Raw genomic sequence first — 22,247 nt, forward strand, 5'->3', positions numbered from 1 at the left:
AACCAAGTAGTCACTTCAGTGACAACGAGGTCTGGCTGACCAACATTGGTCAGAGGGAGAAATGAAGTTTACTGTCAACAACTGTGAGACAACGTCCCATAACCTATAACTCTCACGGTAGATTTTCTTTAAAAATTTTCTGCTCTCTTACAACATCATTCTATCCCTCTCTGTATTTACTACTAAACAATGAAGAGGACACAAACACAAAGTTTACTTCGCATGCTTTTGGATTTATCATAATCTGCTCGTCGAGGCAATGTATTGTAACGTAATGGTAAATAAATATTTCCTTAAATATTTTCTCACCAAGCTCTTTAATGTCTCACTTTTCGCGAGGATATATCTTGATATTTGAAAGCAGGTTTGAGTATCCCATAAAAAAAAGCTCTCATTATCTCCAACATCTCTAAATGACTTTCCACGGCGAAGGTAAAGAATACACACACCCGGTGTTTAGGGTTAGGGTTACGCAGAAAACAGGTGGTGTGCATATTCTTTACCTCCGCCGATTCCCTTTCTCTCTTCAGTAACCATTAGCATGTTGACTTCTTTCGCAGGGTCAGATCCACTGGAGACCCTCTCTTATACCACTCACCAGTGGGCACTCGCTATAGAGAAGTTCGGTTAAAGTACGGTTGTTGTTCTGAACATCATTAAAACATTAACGTTAACTCTCTCTTCAGAGCCAGGGAAGGGCCATTGCAGACGCTTTCCATTCAGCCCTTGATCCACAGGTCTGCTGTTTCCTCTTCCTCTCTTTTCTGAGGTAACTATAATAGCCCGTTCTTCGGAGCTAGTTGTTCTCATACTACCTCCAATCAGGCAACCCGGACCCACTTGTCTTTCCACCTCTCGTCATCCCCAATGCGTTCATTTCTAAGACCCATGCACTCACCACTATGCTTTGTTCTTTCTCCCCAAAATATCCATCATTTCCTTGCTCATGTCTTTTCTGCAGGTGCTCACTGCTCACTTGTCATCTGTCTCGGATGATCTACAAAAGTAATGGGCGGGTACTGCCCCTTCCTCCAGTCTCAGCAAATAAAAATAAATGCATGTATGTTAGTAGGTAGCCAAATATGCGTGTGTATGTACGTGTATATGTGTACATATGCATGTATTTATATATATATATATGTGTGTGTGTGTGTCTATCTTGCTCCAAATTATATTGTGAAGGAACTAAATATCAATAAAAAAAAGGCAACATGAATGCTACTCGAACGAATTTCCTTGAAATATTTCAGAATCAATACCCGCTTATTATTTTCACCATCAGCAATGCTGTAAACCAGTGATTACTGCTCATTAGAAGCATATAATCCATACCGACGCTACTCTTCATCATTTACCCTATAGAATAACTCTGACTGTGTAACTCTTTGGTGTGAGGAGGTATAAAAGTGTGTGATTGTAGAGACGTGTCTTTAATTTATTGGACGACATTGGGGAAATCGAGTCTGTTTCTCATCAATTTTTACACGGATTTTTCTTACAATGGTCATGCCGTCCGTCACCAGTCTCTCGCTATTGTTATTCTCTGCGTTTACTCTTACAGAAACAGAACGTAAGTATTATAGCTCCACCCATATATACATATATGTACACACATATACATAACTTTGTTAGTGACCGGCATGAATTCTTTAAGGAAGAACTCAATTTCAATGAAACATACACATATACATTTACATACATGTACACATATTCACACACGTATGTGTGTGTGTGCGTTTGTGCACGTGAATACTTATATGTTTATGGATGCATGTATAGACAAACACGTTAGTGATAATATTTCGTTCAGAAACTACTGTTCTTTAAGTAGACGTTTTCATTTCTGTTTTCTTCTCTTCCTTTAGTTCAATGGTGAATGATATAGTTTAGAGAAAACGTAATGTGTTGAAACTGTATACCCACGATGAGAAAGAGTCCAAGTACTCGATTGATATGCTAAGAAGAGTAACTACATCTCCATCAAATCACTCCCGTCTTTGAAACAGGACATTGCATAACTATGTAATTTTATATACACTATTTGAATAAATGATGGAATGGTCTTGGCCGGAACGCCTTTCATGATAGGTCTGCTGGGTCATTGCTGACTTGAGATTGAATATCAAAAATGAAATAACTTAGACGTCAGTCAATCTGCTAGAAATAGAAGCAAATATCCTTCAAATCCTGTTTTACTATCTTAGGGAACACGGAAATGATCGTGGCTGAATTGCTTGAGTAGACGGAAAAGCCCTTCGGATGGATTTTTATCGGTAATTCAAATGTCCAATCTTGGTGTCACGCTGGTTCCCACACTGAATTACGTTAAGAGAACATGTGTTTGTGGAGTTTTCAAGCACTTAAATTAAATGAGCGGGTAGTTCAGTTGATCGAACACGAAACTCATTTTCCCCATACTAATCTACTGTAATAGTTGTTTCAGCTTGTATTGTCTCTTACATCTGAAGATAATATCTATTGCCTCCTTTTTAATGTGTCTGTTGAGTCCCCTTAGATGTTTCCGAGAGACAGTTCTTGTCTTATTTGTCTTAAGCAGGTGACAAGTGCTGTATCTACCTGGTAGGTTATCAATCTATCAAAAGTAACATTCTCACATCTTCTCAACAGTTAAGTGGACTGAAACCATGTAATATATAATGGTCTGCCTAGAAGCGCAATGAAGTGAATGACACCATAAGATCTGTAGCCAAAAGGTAGTCTTGTATCATATCCATTTGGCTATTTCATTGATGTAAAGATGACTCCCCCTAATATAGTTATGTCAGTACATGGAAACGGTTCAAAGATTTATATATTTCACGTACGTTTATATCTCTGTTCTATATGTAGTGTGTCTGTAATGTGTACCAACTTAGTCTAATAGAAGTAGATTAACTGAATTTTAGAGCATCTAACTTACATACCTTGTATTTTTTACTGGTTTATTACATTTTGAGTTCAAAGAAAAGTTAACCTCTGCTGAAGTCGGCTTTGTCTTTTATTTTTCTGGGATCAATAAAATTAAGTATTGTTCACGGATGGTGAGCTGTGAAATTGCTAAATCATTGGATGACAAAACTTGTATTTGCCCCAGCTGTATACATATGTTAGTTTACTTACAATGTCACTGATGGCTAAACTGTATCGGCCCTGGTCAACCCAGTTGATGTGGAGAGAAGGAATTTGCTGCATATTCCTTAAGAAATGTTGTCCAGTAACAGTATTACTATTCATTCCCACTTTGAATCTAGCCTGAGACAATGTATACAGTCAGGAAGACACCTAGTAATGATCAGAAATTGGAACTGCAAGATTGATATGATAAATTTTTACTCTAAACATTTCCCAATCTATAGATCACAATCCAAGTGAGTCTAGGTATTATTTTGAAAGTATCATGGAGACAGATAAAATGTAAAATATTCATGGAAATATTATATCAAAGGCCATAAATACAAAGACCACTATACAACATGAATATTTCTGTAAAAATAGCAAATGTTTTATCTGGATGTTAAAAAAGGTTACAGGGCTATTGGTTTTATCAAAATAGGTAATGATGGTCAAAAGTTGGGACCAACTGGTCTAAATTATCTTAATAATAGCTTATTTAGTAATTACTTAGATGTGTGCTTTTAGATTCAGTTCAACAAGTTGAATCATACTAATCTCCACTATTACATGTCCACAACACACAATGGTCCAGCATGGCCAAAACAAATGAAAGAATAAACACTTGTACTGCAAATAAAGCATTGTATTTTACTGAATTCCATCCAGGGCAGCAAAGCACTGCACTCTCTAGAAGCCAAAGAGGGAGGCCTATAAGTGGATGTATGCCCTTATAATAATAATAGCAGTCAAATCTTTACTAAATCACATCCTACATTCTTAAATACAAGGCACATTAGGTAGTATATCCTAAATATACTATGTTTGAATAATAAGACCTGATGGTCATGGCTGGAATGCTTGATCAGGGCAGACCTGGAGCTAAGCAACAGCTGTATTCTATATTTTCTCGCTCTACTCACTGTCATAGGAAGACTAGCATCTTATATGTGGGTACATTTAAACACTTGTCCAATTGACGTTACAAGAATCTGTCCATTCCTATGGCTGTTTCTGGACATATTAATTAACTGTTTTAAGAACAGATTATGTTTGCTATTAACCTTACTCATTTTACTGACTTCCTCCACTTACTATATCAACCTTACTCATATTACTGACCCTTTCATTCACCATTTCCTTCAAGTTAATTAATGTAACACTTTAACACTCTTTCTCTCCCCACCCCCTTGCTGATGTCTTATTAATATAATCTTTATTTTCTCTTCCAGAGTTCCACTACAAATATGTGACGTGTGGTTCTACATTAAAGTTGCTTAATCCATATCACAAAGTCCGTTTACACTCTCATGACATCAAATATGGGTCAGGAAGTGGACAGCAGGTAGGTATCCCTCATGTCACATGAAGTATATGTCATATTTACATAAGTTAAGGCTATTTAGTGTGTAGAAGTAAGAGAGCTGGATCATGTATTATTCTCATCTTCATCTTACATCCACTCTTTTTTTTTTTTTCCACACTGGCATAAGGTTTTGCAATTTGTTACTGTCCTTCATCATCTGGCACCTACAACTACATGAAAACCAGCAAACTTAGTGTCTGCATTCATTACTTTAATGCCCACTTTTCATTGTTTGCATGGGGCAGATGGAACTCATTGAGACAAGTTATCTATGGCTGGATGCCTTTCCTGCCATCATCCCCCACCTTTTCAGTTGAACCGTCCAACCCATGCTAGCATGGAAAGCAGACGCTAAATGATGATGATGATGTAATATTTCTCCCTGGCCAAATGTATTTTTCACAGAAGATTAGAAACAAATAATATGACTTGTAAGATGGTGATGCTCATTTACAACCATCATATGACATTCAGACAAGGTGGGACACACATTCACACATGTACATGATGGGTTTTTCAGTTTCTGTCTACCAAATCCACTCAACAAGACTTTGGTCAGCTTGGCTCCTATAGTAGATGGCAACTGCTGAAAGTGTTGCTTAGTGGGACTGAAGTTGAAACAATATGGTTGGGAAGCAAGCTTCTTAATATGGCCATGCTTGCACCTGTATATGTCATTTTTATCTGTTCTGGCTCTTTGTGTTCATCATCATCATTTAACATCTGTTTTCTATGCTGGCATGGATTAGATGGTTTGATTGAAAATCAGTTAGCTGGGGAGCTGCACCAGACTCCAATCTGATTTGGTATGGTTTCTACAACTGGATGCCCTTCCTAATGCCAACAACTCCAAAAGTGTAATGGGTGCTTTTTATGTGCCACCAGCACAGGTGTCAGTAACAAAACACTGGCATCAGCCATGATTACGATTTCACTTGGCTTGACAGGTCTTAAGTGTGGTATATTGCCAAAGGTCTTGATCACTTGTCACTGCCTCTGTGTTCTGAATTCAAATTCCACATTGGTACCAATGTCCAAGATTAATCACCTGACCATGGAAGCATCTCCCCTGTTCAACCCACACATGGCCTTCATGGATGGATGAAGTCTAAAACTAGCATCACTTGATCTCAGAAACTCCCTGTTCAACCCACAATTTGCTATCATGAACATGTGAGCCAGTATAAGAATTAGTATACTTACTGAAGCTTATTTCAGAAGTAATCAAAAGTGACTGAGTGCTTGTATTATTGTATATAGTATGACAGCCTCCTTTGTGATTAAGTTTCTAATTATTACCTATAGCAATAAGTAATATTGATGAGCTGGTTAATTATAACATTCAATATTAGGTGGCAAGCTGTCAGAATCATTAGCACACCGGACTAAATGCTTAGTGGTATTTTGTCTGTCTTTATGTTCTGGGTTCAAATTCCACCAAGGTCAATTTTGCCTTTCATCTCTTTTGAGGTCAATAAAATAAGTACTAATTGAAAACTGGGGTTGAGGTAATCAACTTACCCCACCCTGAAATTGCTGGCCTTGTGCCAAAATTTTGAAAGTAATATTACCATCAATATGTTGCCAAGGTGAAATACAACCTGCTTTCACTTTATCAGCTTTTCAGTGTGTATGTTTATTGATCTTGTTACACCTACATAAATCTTACATATTAAAACTGAAAATGTATGTGTATCGGTATGTCATCGTTTTGCGCCAAAATGGCTTGACCAATTTTTATTAAATTTCACACACATGTTGCTTATGTGTCTGGGGAGGTTTTAAGTATAAATTGATTTCGAAAAAATGTTCAGGTAAACGGCGGAGGAATAACATTTGGGCATGGTTGAATGGCGGGCTTAATTATTTTTAAGCTTCCAAGGGAAATAACCCATTACTTCCTTCGTAAATTATTTGGTAAAAATGAAATTGAGTATGCTTATTTCTTAGTATTTGAACTATTTTAGTTATTTTCTCAATTTATCCAGTACAATGCTTAAACAAGTAAATATAAACTTCACACACCCATTGTTTATGTGTCTGGGGAGGTTTTAAGTATAAATTGATTTTGAAAAAATGTTCGGGTAAACTGCAGAGGAATAACATTTGCAGCTGACAGGCTAGGACTTCAAGAGCCTTCAAGTAAGTTTTGGTCATTAAAAGCTTTCCTTATGATCCCAGTTACAACTAAAGCAGCAGATCAGACATTACAATTGGCACAATGAGTAGGATCTGCAATTTTTGTCAGGCCAAAAAGTGTCCTGGTGAAACTCCAGGCATGTGCTGCTCAAATGGTAAGATTAAAATACCTCCATTAGAAGATCCCCACCGGTCTTTAGGTTGACCTTTTGACTGGGACTTCGCCTTTCTCTACTGAATTTCTTAAGTGCATTCGCACCTACAACTGTGCTTTCCAAATGACTTCGTTTAAGGCTAACATCATTAGAGAAGGACAATTCATACCAGCCTTTAAAGTTCAGGGGCAAATGTATCACAGGCTTGGTTCTCTTCAGCCAATCGATACTGTCTTGCCTCAGTTTCTACAACTTTACTTCATTGGCGACTATGCAAACCAGGCTGCCAGACAGCACTCCTTCTTACCTGGTACCGACCTAAGCTTAATACGTCAGCTCTAGGAGTTGATTCACAAAACAAACAGCTATGTTCACAGTTCTAAGTATGCCTTAGAAATGGCTGACTCTAGAGTTCACGTTAGTTATTTTAATGTAGACCATAGGCCTTCTGGGCAACATGCTCGCTGCTATAATAAGCCCTCATGTAATGAGGTTGCGGTGCTTATTCAAGGTGAACAACACCAAAATAGGGACATAGTCTTGTGCCGCGAAGACGATGTGCTCCAACGAATTTGTGACACACTTCAGTATCCCCTACTTCATATTCATAGAGAAGACGGTTTTTGCTTAAACATACCCCAACAAAACTTATCAGAGTCAGGTTCTGTTGGCAGTAAATCAGTTATGTGTATGGCTTACTATACCTATCGGTACATGATTAGAGACAGCAGTTTGAATCACCTACACCTTTCTTGCGACCTTTTTCAACAACATGCTGTAGACAATGCGGTTAAGATTGAGTCTCAGTGCTTACAATACACATGGTTCAATCAGGCTAAGCTACGAGCTGTAAAGTACATCCATCTCAAGGATAGCATCATTAATAATGTTGCCCCTGGAAGGATAGGCCAATTGTGCATACTTCCGTCTTCCTTCACTGGTAGTCCTCGATACATGCACGAACGTATGCAAGATGCTATGTTTTACGTTCGGCACTATGGTGGGCCCAACCTTTTCATTACCTTCACTTGTAATGCCAGGTGGAATGAAATGCAAGTGAGTCTTCTGCCTGGTCAACAAGCCCATGATAGGCCTGATGTCATTGCAAGAGTTTTTAGACTTAAACTACTTAAATTCAAGGACCTCTTCACCAATGGCCAAATATTTGGCCATGTTAAAAGCTTCATGTTCACTGTTGAGTGGCAAAAGAGGGGCATGCCTCACGTACACACACTTCTGTGGTTAAGTCAGAAAATAAATGCAAATGACATGGACAGGCTAATTTCTGCTGAAATACCTGAACTGGGTGTTGATAATGAACTCCATGGCATAGTGAAATCTAATATGGTCCATGGTCCTTGTAGGCCTGCCTACATAAGGAAAGATTGCTTGATAAATGGTGTATGCTCTAAGAATATCCCCAAAAATTTGTGTCCCAGACTCAAACTGTTCAAGATGGGTACCCACTGTATAAGCGTAGGAAGCCATGCGATGGAGCCTTAACCATAGGGAAATTCGAAGTAGACGATAGATGGATAGTACCTTACTGTCTGCTTCTTTCAAAGACATTTAAAGTGCATATCAACATTGAATTTTGCAATTCCATCAAGTCAATCAAATATGTCTGCAAATACATTAACAAAGGGTCCGATGCTGATATGTTTGGCCCCTAAGGCATCAACCAACACAGTGAAGTAACACAATATCAGGCAGCACGATACATAAGCAGCAATGAAGTGTTTTGGCGTATTTTCAGTTTTCCAATACACAAAAGGTATCCTGCTGTTGTTCAGCTTGCTGGAAAATGGCCATAGAGTGTATTTCAGTGAAGCCACTGCTGCCCAGGTAGCACAGGCTCCATCAGATACTACACTTACTGTATTTTAAACTTTGTCAGGTTGATCCTTTTGCACGGACACTCCTTTATCCACAAGTTCCATCCTGCTACACCTGGTACAACAAGACATGGAAGAGAAGGAAGACAGGTAAAACTGTTGAAGGGCACGAAGGCATTAAGTTTGATGATTGCCTTGGGCGCGTTTATACAGTGCACCCAAATCAGACTGAGTGCTTTCATCTCTGTCTTCTTCTACACGAAGTAACAGGCCCAACTTGCTTTCAGGATTTAAGAACTGTGGATGAAAACGTTTTTGCAACATACAAAGAGGCATGTCAACAGTGTGGTGTTCATGAAGATGACAGGCAGTGGCAAGCCTGCTTATCAGACGCTTGCGTATCCAAATCGCCTGGAAGCCTTAGAACACTTTTTACTGTTATACTGCACAATTGTGTACCCAGTAGTCCGTATTCTTTATGGCTTCAATTTAGGAATGACCTGTCCGAGGACTTTAGGCAAGTCGCTCAGTTTCAATTCCCTACTTTAAACATAGGTTTCACCGAAACAATATACAACCTAGCGCTGATTGAGATAGAAAACAAGACTTTAGCTTTAGGTGGTGACATAATGACAACTTATGGGCTTCCCCCCACTGCAAAGCCTACCTCAAATGATCTCCCTTCTGAGAGTGTTCCGGGAACATCTTATGACATTACTGAACTATCCGCATATGTACATATCAATGAGGCATTCCTGCTACCTGACCAGAAGCATGCCTACTTCACTATCGTTCAGCAAGTCCAGTGTCGTAAATGTGGCGTTTTCTACCTTAACATTCCTGGTGAGACAGGCAAAACGTTCGTTACTAGACTCATTCTTGCAAAAGTAAGGCTACAAAAGTGCATCACAATAGCTGTGACAACTTCGAGCATAGCTGCTACTCTGCTCCCTGGTGGTAGGACTGCAAACTCTACATTTAAGCTTCCCCTTAACCTCGCAAGTTCACCAACGCCTGTTTGCAACATTTCAAAGACGTCAGACAACGGGCAATTGCTTGCACAATGCCGCTTGATTGTTTGGATGAATGCACAATAGCTTATAAGGGTGTCCTTGAGGCATTAGATAGAACTTTGTGAGACATAAAGTAAAGCCACAAACTGATTGGGGGTGTCACTATGTTGCTATCTGGGGACTTTAGACAAACCTTGCCAGTGATTCCGAAAGGCACAAGGGCGGATGAAGTAATGGGATGTCTTAAGTCTTCACCTCTAAGGGGTCATGTTGTTACTTTAAAGTTAGAATCCAACATGAGAGCGCACCTCAGAAGATTTTGCGAAGGACATTCTCCTTCTTGGCAATGATGAACTTCCAGAAGACAGAAATGAAGATGTTGACATAAGTAACATTTGCACAATAGCCAGTACTATCCTGAGTCTTCAGGACCAGGTCTTCTTAGGCATAGAAGTCCACAGCAGAGATCTAGATTGGCTTTGCCAAAGAGCCATTTGGGCTCTTAAAAACGTTGCAGTCAGTGCAATCAACAACAGTCTCTTACTGCATTTGCCTGGGGATGTGACAGTCTATAAGTCAGTAGATACCGTTCCCAATCAAGATGAGGTAGTTGATTATTCCACTGGATTTTTGAATTCCTTGGAGCCTTCAGGTGTACCTACATATATTCTTACTCTTAAAGTAGGTAGCCCTGTTATGCTGATAAGGAATTTAAATCCACCGACGTTGTGCAACGATACAAGCCTTGTTATCACAAAATTACTTCCCAATGTCATTGAAGCAATGATTATGACCGCCTGTGGAAATGGTCAAGATGTCTTCATACTGCAATTTCCCCTTGTGCTTTCGGTTGCTGACTTACTGTTCACATTCCACAGAGTGCAGTTTCCGATTAGACTCAGTTACTCCATGTCCAACCCTTTCGTTACTATATTTCTGACCAAAATACACCCCTTATGTGTTTCAATTAATTTCTAACGTAGTCATAAATTTAGTCTGGTTTCATTAAACAACTATAACTTTTTTATTTATCAATATATTAATCTGATTTTTGGAAGATAATTTAATGAAGTATTCTCAACCAATTCTATACTATAATTTTTGTCACAAAGTGACTCTAATTGCAGGTAGATACAGGTAAATTCAACAAAATATAAAATTAAAATTTTGTTCAAACATCGCTATAGAAAATGGGTTATTAGCTAATATTCAATTGGGTATACAACAAAATTTTACGATAGAATTTGTTATTCTGGGTAACTTTCTGATACCCATAATAATATTTACGGCAAAATAGTCTTAATTTCATTTAAGGTTATGGGAAACCACAAACTATCGTTTCTTTCGCTTTGTTTACATTTAGCGTAACGGTTCATTTTCGCCGTAATGATTTCAAATAGGCTCATTCGAAAAAGTAAAAAGAAATAGTCTAAGGCTTTACCCTTCTGGGAAAGTCTGTGGCTTGGTCCAGTTTCTTCAGAAAAATCACCGAAAGAAACAGTTTTTAAATTTTCACTCCATTCAGGTGCCAATTCGTTTTCTTTATCGCTATCGGAGATCTCGGATTCACTGTTTTCACTTTCGGAAAATGAAACATCAGATTCATTATCAAATACCACGTGCTTTTTTTTTTCAGTCATAGAGTTAGATTTATCAAGGTCTTCAGTAGAAAATCCTTCGAATTCTGACTCGCTGCTTGATATAATGAAATTCGTATCCATTTTTTGTCAGAATTACAAATTTTGAAAACACAATAGGAACAAATTTCGGAAAAAAATCTCTCAAAATTCACGGAATTAAAATTACACTTCAATTATTGTACAAAACTGTTGCTCTGATATTCTCATTTAAATATGAATAGGTAAATTCGGACGGCTTTGGGCGGTTTGGTCACATTAACCAAAATTTTTTTCGGGCAGCTTTGGGTGGTTTGGTAACGAAAGGGTTAATAGTCCCAGGGGCAGTCGCTGTCTGTCGCCGGACTTTATTTAGCCGAACCATGGTTTTTCACATGATCAACTGTATGTTGGCTGCTCAAGAGTGGGTTGTAGGAAAACTAGAAATATTGTTTATAAGGAAGTTTTGTAGACTTGCCATAATGGCGGCATATTTCAGTCCTATGTTATTGCTGTTATAATTTTTGTTGCTTTATTTTTCACTTGATTGTTGTTATAATATTACAAGTGCAGTTCCCAAAAAGAGTTACTTAGGTGTTAGTCTTGCCATAAAGCGTGAAAGGTGCTTAAGGGAGGTGGGTGTTAACTGCTTTATTAGTTAAATAGCCTTTTCAAACTAACGCACCCAGGCAATGCTGGGTACGCCTGCTAGTTTTATTTAACTTAGGATTGAACATGCAAGTATTTATTGAATTGATTAGTTTCAACATCACAAAGTACTGCAAAAGAGGAAGTTTGTAGATGAGTCAATCTTTACTGTTTAAATATTTCAATTCAGTTAATTTGTTTTTTATGACCCAAAACTCCTACACATTGTTTTATGGGTTTCTGTCATTGAACTGAAACTATGCAGAGGAGCCATCTTCAACCTGCCTGTGAAACACTGATGATGATATGTATGTATATACTCTTTTGCTGGTTTCAGCCATTGGACTGCAATCATTCTGAAGCACTGCTTTGTAGGGTTTCAGTGGATTAAATTGACCTAGTTCTGTCTGGTTCCTATTCTGTTGGTGTTTTTTGGCCAAGCCACTAAGTTATGAAGACATTAAAAAAAAAACCAATGCTGGTTGTCAAACAGTGTTAAGGGACACTCATCTATATCTATAATACTGTTTATATATATTCATAAATATATATGTATGTACAGACACACACACACACACCATCATCATCATCATCATTTAATGTCCAAATTCCATGATGGCATGGGTTGGAGGGTTTGAACAACGAGCTTCTGCCAAATTCACTCACAAGGCATTGGCCAGGCCAGGGCTATAGTAGAATAGATTTACTCAAACCCAAAACAATTAGATGTCAAAATAAACTTTTTAACCACTCAGCCATACCTGTGCCAAGTTTCTTGTGTCATCAATTACAAGGGCTGAGAGGATGCTCTTGAATTTGTTGATCTTGTCTTTATAGCAGAAGCTGTGGAAGATTTGGAGAAGAAATTCCAGAATTGGGGGACCTTAAAATAAATTTAGCAAAGTTTTAGTAAGCAAGAAAGATGACAGAATTCTGCTGCCATCAGATAAAACAACTATGCTTGACAAGCAATAAACACCTGGTAGAAATTCAATAAGGTATACTGAGCATAAACTATGGATGCAAAAGGGTGTAGTAGGATTATAGGTAAGCTGACAGAGAAGGTAGGTCAGTGATCAAAAGTATTCCAGTCATGACAATCTTGTACCTTTTCAGACTTATCCCTCCTTATTTATGACAATAGGATGTGATTTGAAGGAGATTTCATTGTTCTTTCTTGTAGGATAGCTACAAGTAGTTGGCAAATGAGTAATGGAATGCTTAGCTAGCTTAGCATAAAATACCTCGAGTATGAAAGAGTAAGTAGAAGTTAAGTTTTATCATGAGGGAAACATTGAAAGTATGTGGGGAAACACATACGGAATCAGAAATATGAAATAGAGAGAACTATTGGTATTAGCTGTTCATAATGATTTCTAACATAAGTGCAAGGCCATACATAATGAGGAAGAGAATAGTCAAAACACTTTGAACCTAACAGAACGAAAAGTATAAGTGCCTTTGGCTGGAATTGAGCTTAAAGCATAACATAAAAGTTTTCCTTGTTTTTCATAATGCTAAATATTTCAGCTTGTGTAACAGTTCAGTGTAAAAGCCAGAGTTGTTGTTGACAATTACTGGTCACAGCCATTAGTCAATTAAAAGAAACAACTCTGAATATCTTCCTGAGTCAATAAAATAAAGATTAGTAGTACACTAGGATGTGATTAAAAATAGTAAATCAATTTTGGTAACTGCTAGTTATTTGTTGCTCTTATACTGTTACATACTCAATCAGAATGTGTGTTATTGTCATTACTTTACACATTATGCCTTACAGATCAATACCAATATCTTCGGAAGTGATTAGACATATTCATTTAATTATTTCCTTGCTTCTTAAATAGAGCTGTTCCATCTAAGATTGTTGTGAAAGCAGTTAATCTGTAAGTTTACTAAGGTGCAATAGAAGACATTAAGAAATCAATGGCGATGAATATAAGTGTTTCATCATTACCATCATTTTTCTATGTTTTTTTTTACTGTCTGCTCTATCACTACGTTATCTGTCACTCATCTTAATTTTATATCTCTTGTCTGTCACTCACTTCAATCTAATTTTGCTTGTCTGTGAAACCCAATATTTCAATACCTGACTGTACTTTTACTGATTTCTTCCTTGTACTTTCTATGTTGTAATTACCTTCAACTGTCAGTAAATGCATCGTTTTTACTTATCCATATCACTTGTTTACATATCACTTGTGTACCTAAAAAATGATTCTTTTAATCTCCAGCCATTCTCCTACATCATTTTGGCTTTTTCAATGCAACAGGTCATACCTGTCTTCACTCACACACACTCAGTTCTATATCTCATACTGTCTGTTTTGTGTATGAAGAAAGAAACCCTTCGTTACCAACAGAGGTAACATCTTCCTAAATATTTTCTACCCTTACCTTACTCTAGCTACTTTCACCACAACATTGGCTAGTACTACTAACTGGGTCACTAATGAAGTAGAAACCATCAACCAAATCTAGTTTGGCTGCTTTTACTATTAATTACTCCTGGTTCTCAGACTGTCTGAGATTTCACTGTCACTATTGTTTACTGTGGGGACACAGTATCAAGTTTCTACCTAATATCTCTTTAGATATCATGCCAGCATAAATCTCAGATATTACTGACATTTTGTTTGTAATTGAAACTTTAATCTGTAGACTATTATTCTATTTTTGGAACTTTCTGTAGTTCTTCAACAAATTATGCAATGAGAACTAGATTAATCATCTACAAGTCTTTTTCATCTGGAGCAACTATTAGACTACAGTAGAGGAATGTACCTATCTAAGTGTTTTCCATTAACATTCAAATATGTGTCAACTTTAAAGTTCTGTTCTTGATATCGTTTAACATATTCTACAGTCATATGTGGATGGTTTTGTATTTGTATTGTAATTAGCTCAACTAAGGCCACTGATAACTGATTTGTCTCCCACCAACATACATTACATCAACTGCAACTAGTTTTGAACTTACATCCTTCTCCTCTCTCTTGTAATCTTCATTCTTCTCCATTGGTGATACAGTTTGGCTAAATTATCAGTATACCTTGCATTTACCACCCATACATGACAACTTTGCTGTATATAACAACCAATATATTTAGTAGTTTCAACTCTTGCTCATCCTCATAAAGTAACATTCATATATGCAATGAATGGATCCTACATAATTCTGCAAGTAATTTTCATTGATTTTATATATTTTTTTTATTGTCTGACTTTCATATACAGAAAGTGATGCCCTTTGTTTTCAATAACTGTTGCAATTGTTGAAATGTTTTCTATTCACTGTATAATCCTAACACCATACTTATACGATTGTATACTCATACAGATATTATTCATGTAATTTAAATCCATCAGCTGTTGTAATAGAACTCTGTGTCTCTATTTTCATGAATCACTTTAAAAACAAAATTGTGGATGTTCCACAACTCTTTTATCTTCCAGTCTGTAACAGCTGTGGAATCTTCAGATGATCACAATAGTTATTGGCAGATACGACCCAAACCAGGAACCTCTTGTTTTCGAGGGTAAGTAGCAATGATCATCATTGTTATTGTTGTTTAGCCCCAGGTCAGACCAAATGGATCAGACATAATCAAAGGCACTCTAGCCTTGACCATTCTGTCCTTTTCTTAGCGATTTCTAAGCTTATACTGTTCACTGTATCCTTCCCTCTTTTTTATTTATAAAGATAGTGGGGCATGATTTGAGGAGCTTGGCTGTTATCTGTTACAGATAGAGCAACCACATGGTAGCTTATTTGTCAGCATGTTATTGGTCTTTGTGAAGTTAGCTAATGAAACATCTCTCTTCAAACTTATATTGTCATCACAGTTGGACTTGCTCAAGAGTTCTGAAATCCCAACTTTGGTGTTGACCACTTCCTGTAATAAATAGCCAATCTTCACCACTTCTTGTGGTAAATGTATTATCCCAATTATTTATTTCATCAAATCCATGGAAAAAGTTGTCAAAATAAAAATAACTTGTTTTCTGTTTTTCATTTGTATATCTTGCTTTGCTAATCATTTGGATTTTAGTCCACTGCCCCACCCTGTTATTTATTTCTTTTATCCATTAAGAATTGGTAGTGCTTTACAGCTGAATGCCTTTCTTACTGACTCCAACATTGAAAATGGCATGACTAATGACAAAATGTCTGTTAGATCTTTGTAAACCTTTTAACCAAAGGTTCCAAACTGAAATTTGTGATCTACTAAACCATTGCATGAGTGAAACTCCATGTTTCAGTCACATATCTTTGAGCCACCATGTTTTGGGCCTCCATTTTTCAGTCACCTATTTGTTTTTTGTTGTCATTCTGCTACTTATTTTATCCTTGGTGGCAGGAATGTTAACTTGACCTAGGACTGATATCACCCTAGATACCATATACTTTGAACTGAGAGAAGGTTCTTATTTTAGTGTGTTAGTTATTATTATGTGGTATTTCGACTCGTTAATTGTGAAGTTATGACCTTCATTCTTTACCAGTAAATTATTTCATTGTCTATGTTTCAATGTATTAATTTTCAAAGATGCATATCCTAGTGGTTATAGTATTGGGCTGACAATTGTTGGCTTGTGGGTTTGATTCTCGGAATGGGTATTTGTATTTTTCAGCAAGACACATTATTCCTCTAGTCCTCTCAGCTGAAAATGAGTAGCAGCAGCTGGGAGTTAACCCTTTGATGGACTGATGCCCTGTTCAGAAGAAGGAAGTGTATTGTATTCCAAGTTGCTTTAACATCTCAGAAATCCAGATAGGCTCTAACCTAATATGCCTATCGGCTCATGGTAATCTTTTAGTGTTTTCTAATGATAGTCATGCAATCTCTATTGGCCATGTCTCAGGAGGTTAGAGCTTAGAACAAGCTATTTCACTACTTCAGACAGACGGTTTGAGTAAATATTTAACTACTTTCAAGAAGCAACTTAATTTAATATAAAGCTCATAAGTCTTTTTTATAACCCTTTAATTACACATGTAATCCCAATACAAGTCTATTCAGATTTGAGAATTATCTCCCTTGCTTATCGTGATCAGATTGAAAAGTTGATACAATATTCACCTCATCAATGCATTGATAGTTTTTATTGGTTGAAGTTACCTAGCTCTGTATGTTACATTATCACTGACTTAAAACTAAGAAGAAACTACCTTTGCTACTTAACTCCACTTTAAAAAAGTGATCAATAAATGTTAGCTTTCTTGTGCTTCTTTATTTAGCCAATTTCATCATCACTATGTAATGCCTGATTTTTGTTAACATGAAATAGACACTGTTTATAGTGTTCAGTATCTGCAAACAGTATAGTTGGTAAAAGGGGTGGGCATAATTGATAGATTTGTAAACACTGTTGGCAACAAAGGATTTCTCTCTTTGTGGAAAAGACAGTAAAGTATGGGGAACACAATATTTGCAGAGACTGGAGAAATGTGGGTCAAGTATGATCAGTTGGATGTGTAAAATTAACTTACATGAAAGGTAGAGTATTAGTAGAGCTGGAAAAGCAGTGGATATTAAAGGTATTTGGTCAATGCAATAGGGGAATGAAGCTGATTTTGGGTATCGGGTGACAAATCTGGACATTTTAAGCCTTAGAACTTCTCAGTGAAACATATAACTATGTCTCTCTTTCTCATTGCCCATATTGTGCTCAACTCGCAGCCACTGCACTGACCACTACATCAAGCTTTTCCTCCTTATATCTTTCCTGTAGGTGTCAACTTGTCACAGTTTAAGCTGAATAATAATAGCATCAATCTCACCAATCTCAGAGGGCTTATGAAGGATATGGGCATTGCTTCTTCATCTAGTCCCAGCAAGTAAAATTAAAAAAATTAAACTCCATCTTTTGTAGTTTAACATGTTAACTTTTACAATCACTGTGTGAGTTCCTTAATCATTTATGTTTTCCAGGGTTCCAGTAAAATGCGACCAGACTATCCAACTGATGCATGTTGCTACAAGAAGGAACTTGCATGGTCATCATTTTCGTTCCCCACTTTCAAATAATTTAGAAGTTAGTGCCTTTGGTGAAGATGGAGTAGGAGATGCAGGTGAATTCATTTTAATGATGTCATGGTCTTATTTTTGTAAATATTATTTGTAATGTAAAGAGCTTCTAGATGAGGTTTCACCTTGAGTTGTTCATTCTATTTACTAAGAAGTTATCATCAGGAAAAAAAAATCAGATAAGCTAAAAGAATTAGAGAAAATTGCTACAATAGAATTAGGTTAGCATCATCTATTTTGGAAGGTTGAGCAACTGACATAGCACCACTAGTAAGATCTTATCTTTAACAACTGACATAACAACAGTAATGTGTTACTGCTAATAACTGACAACACCCGTAAAGAATTATCCCTAAACACTGACATTACAATACCATGTTTGATGTATTGATGGTATAAATTTATTGATCTGCACTCTTCCTCAAATCTGTTGATAATTTCTTAACATACTTTATTATATTGGTGTGGATAAAGGGAATATTGTTACCATATTTCTTCATTGCACATTAAAGGCTCCTGATGATGACCTCTGAGTAAAACAGTTTAAATATTTCCTTTTCTCATGACACACTCAACTTTATGATGTGGTTCCAAGTTATTAACCTGTCTTTTTCTCTACTCCAATCTTATTTTCTTTCTTCTAAATTCTCTCTTATCTTTTAACAAATACTATCTAATTCCTGTTTAACATATATCCTTGTGTAACTCTCAACATATTCTCTTGTTTAACCTCTAACATATACCCCTATCAAACATCTGACTTCTATTTAACATATATAGATAGATAGATAGATAATCCTTTACTGACATGTACCTCTAATGTATACCCATATCAGACCCCTGTCTAACATATGTTTCCATTACCATACTCTTCTAGGGGATGACTGGACAGTTATTTGTAAAACTGGAAATTGGTCCCGAGAAGAGCGTATCCGATTAAAAAATGTTGTCACTGGAAGGTAAGTGTTAATTTTTTTATTGCTGTTTTTGTTTTACAGTATTAATAAAGTTAACTGATGCCAAAATAGAGGATGTTGCAGTTCTGTTGAATTTAACCCGTTGGCATTGTTTATTTTTTAAAAAATGACATTGTAGGGTAGGTGTGAGAGGCCAGATCTGGTCAGTTTGAACATAAAACAGGTAAAATATTTGAGCCCGATATGGCCAGTTTAAATGTTAAAGAGTTTAGAAAGAGAGGAGTTGGTTATATTGAAACAGGAAGGAATATAACAGTATGCAACAGCTGCTCTAGAGATCTATTCAACCTATACAGACAGATATATGGTAAATAAACAAAGACAGAAACAATAATTTTTTAATGAAATTCTGATCCATTAACTCAGAAACAACTTTAATGCAAATCCATCAAAGACCATTCTATCAACCCATCTGTATTAAGATGTTCACATGGTATTTAAAATCTCAGATGAATTCTTGTTATTGGATCAATAATATATTTAGTAGATACAAACCCTGCCATACCTTTATGTTAAATCCTGTTGTTCAGTTCCAAATACCAGCTTGATAAATACCATTCAACTGTAAAGTTACTGTTTTTCTAACCACACCTTCCAAATTTTTGATTATTTTGAAGATCAAAGGCTACATATAACTAGTGAAATGTTACTGAAACACACACATGTATATGTGATGTGTCTGTATATATGTACTTATATTACTCTTACTCTTTTACTCTTTTACTTGTTTCAGTCATTTGACTGCGGCCATGCTGGAGCACCGCCTTTAGTCGAGCAAATCGACCCCAGGACTTATTCTTTGTAAGCCCAGTACTTATTCTATCGGTCTCTTTTGCCGAACCGCTAAGTGACGGGGACGTAAACACACCAGCATCGGTTGTCAAGCAATGCTAGGGGACAAACACAGACACACAAACATATACACACATATATATATACATATATACGACAGGCTTCTTTCAGTTTCCGTCTACCAAATCCACTCACAAAGCATTGGTCGGCCCAGGGCTATAGCAGAAGATACTTGCCCAAGATGCCACGCAGTGGGACTGAACCCGGAACCATGTGGTTGGTTAGCAAGCTACTTACCACACAGCTACTCCTGCGCCTATATATATATATGTTTATATACATATGTGTGTATATTTAGAGAGATAGATAGATACAGGTACAGGCATGATTGTGTAGTTAAGAAGTTAGCTTTGCAACCAAATGGTTTCCATCCCACTTGCATGTTGGGCAAGTAACTTTTACAGTATCCATTGGTTAACCAAAATATTTTGAGTAAAATTTGTAGACTGACGTCCATTAGACCCAGGAAGATGTGGAATGAAGTGGTGAGAAATGATCTTCAGATGTTGAACCTCACAGAGGAGATGACAAGGGATCAAAACATCTGGTGATTTGCTGTGCTTGAGAAGACCTGTCAAGCTCAGTAAAATCATGGCCATTTATACATACAAGCATTTCCTGTACAGTCATACTCCCCCTGACACACTCATAATCTGCTCTTTGTCAAAACTACACTGCAATCCATCAAAATGTTAAGTGTCATAAACATTGGCTCGGTGAAGGGGAAAGGCCCAACCACAATTGAAAAGAGAACTCTATGTAAAGAAGGTTCTTTCTGTTTGGTGGGGTTGCAAAGGAGTCTCCCACTTTCAATTGCTACCAACTAATTCAACAGTCAATGCACAAATCCACTGTCAGTAGTTAGTGTTTGAATGCTGCTTTGGAGAGAAAAAAGGTCTGCTTTAGTGAATCAAAATGGTGTGGTGTATTGTCAGGACGATGCAAGATCACGTCACAGAAAATTAAGGCACTTGGCTGAGAGAAAATTGCTATCTGCCTTACTCCCCAGACTTTGCTCCTTCAGATTATCATTTTGTTCCATAGTTTACAGAATCATTTGGATGGATTAACTCTCGAAACAGCTGAAGAAGTTAAAAGTGACCTTTCAGAGTTCTTCTCTTCAAAACTGAAAGAGTTTTTCACTAATGGGATTAAAAAGCTTACGAATAGATGGAAAGATGTCATAGTTAATCATGGAAACTATATTGACAATTAAGTTTCATTAAAATGTAAGATTTGATCACTTGTTTCCCTCACTTAAAATCCAGACATTACTTATGGGATGAGACAAGATTTTACAGCCAGATGCTCTTCCTGTTGCCAGCCTATTTTATAAAGGGTTTTTTATTCCCTAGTTCTTTGAATGCACAGAACATCTGATCATAATGTCAGCAAGGTATGTTAACATTACTCATTGTTTCACTCAAGTGAAGCTGTAAGTTATCAACATTCACACAGACATCTATTTGAGGAGTTTCCTACACAAGACAGTGGCCTTCTTTGGTTTGTTGTAGAAGACACTTGCCCAAGATGCTGTGCAGTGTGACTGAACTTAAGTGCCACCCTCTGCACACCCACATATACCATTTGCATGCTTAAATTATCAGAAATATGGTTATGAATTAGTTAAATAATTGTTTTTCCATGATTGTCTACCATATCACTTGTCAAAGAGCTACAGTACAAATAAAATTACATATTGCTTCTTTAACTATTGTTCATTTTCTAGAATTTTTTTTCTAAGATTCATGGTCATTTAATATTTTTCAGCTATCTCCATGTAAATGGTGATGTATATGGCCGACCAATCCAAGGTCAGCGTGAGGTCAGCGCTCATGATCATCCTAATGAAAAGAATTATTGGCAGGCAGGTGAAGGTATTTTTATCAAACCAGCTCTACCGATTCACTCCCGGTTACGGAATCATGATGAGTTTTAAATGTTATCCTACATTCCATCAATTCTCATCTCTAAAATTCTCAACATTAACAAAATCTTCATAATGAGGAAGGAGGAAGTTGTGGCATTCATCCTTCTCGGCTGAGATTCTTACAGTTCAGTTATTTCTAACAGGAAGGAGATTTTTTTTTCCATCCCTCTCATTTGTTAACACAAGAAAATAAAACCCAAAACGCTTAATTAAATTGATAACGTCGAGAAGTACTCTCTCCACCATTCTTTTCTATACTTTGGCTACAGTGAAAAATATAAAAGAACATATCTGTAAACTGTATCAAACAGACATAATCAAAACCAGAAAGTCATCTTTTTATTTTCCACTTTTGCAGAGATGTGAGGACTTTAAAACTGTAAAATATTTCATTTTTTTCTACCTCTTCTGATGTACTTTTCTATCTGCAAGAAGCAGTTTACAGTTTGTTTGATTTTTTAATTTTATTTATTTTGTTAACTGACAATATAGTTAAAAAGCCTCACAGTCACGTGGATTACAGAGGAATCCAAGATCTCTCATAAAGTTTCTCAGAAGTCGAGAGTTATT

At 36.8% G+C, this 22,247-nt stretch overlaps 1 protein-coding gene across 1 annotated transcript; it reads left to right on the top strand.

Moving 5' to 3' along the window:
• The first annotated feature begins 1,404 nt into the window (after window positions 1-1,404).
• On the top strand, window positions 1,405-21,934 carry LOC115210318 (stromal cell-derived factor 2). Its single transcript, XM_029778843.2, has 6 exons — window positions 1,405-1,570; window positions 4,344-4,456; window positions 15,343-15,425; window positions 17,823-17,962; window positions 18,796-18,877; window positions 21,518-21,934. The coding sequence occupies exons 1-6, from the start codon at window positions 1,501-1,503 to the stop codon at window positions 21,684-21,686; spliced, it is 657 nt and encodes a 218-aa protein (XP_029634703.1). The 5' UTR covers window positions 1,405-1,500; the 3' UTR covers window positions 21,687-21,934.
• Window positions 21,935-22,247: the final 313 nt, after the last annotated feature.

The sequence above is a fragment of the Octopus sinensis genome, linkage group LG4 (genome assembly GCF_006345805.1).
Source record: "Octopus sinensis linkage group LG4, ASM634580v1, whole genome shotgun sequence".
In the NCBI taxonomy this organism is placed as follows: domain Eukaryota; kingdom Metazoa; phylum Mollusca; class Cephalopoda; order Octopoda; family Octopodidae; genus Octopus; species Octopus sinensis.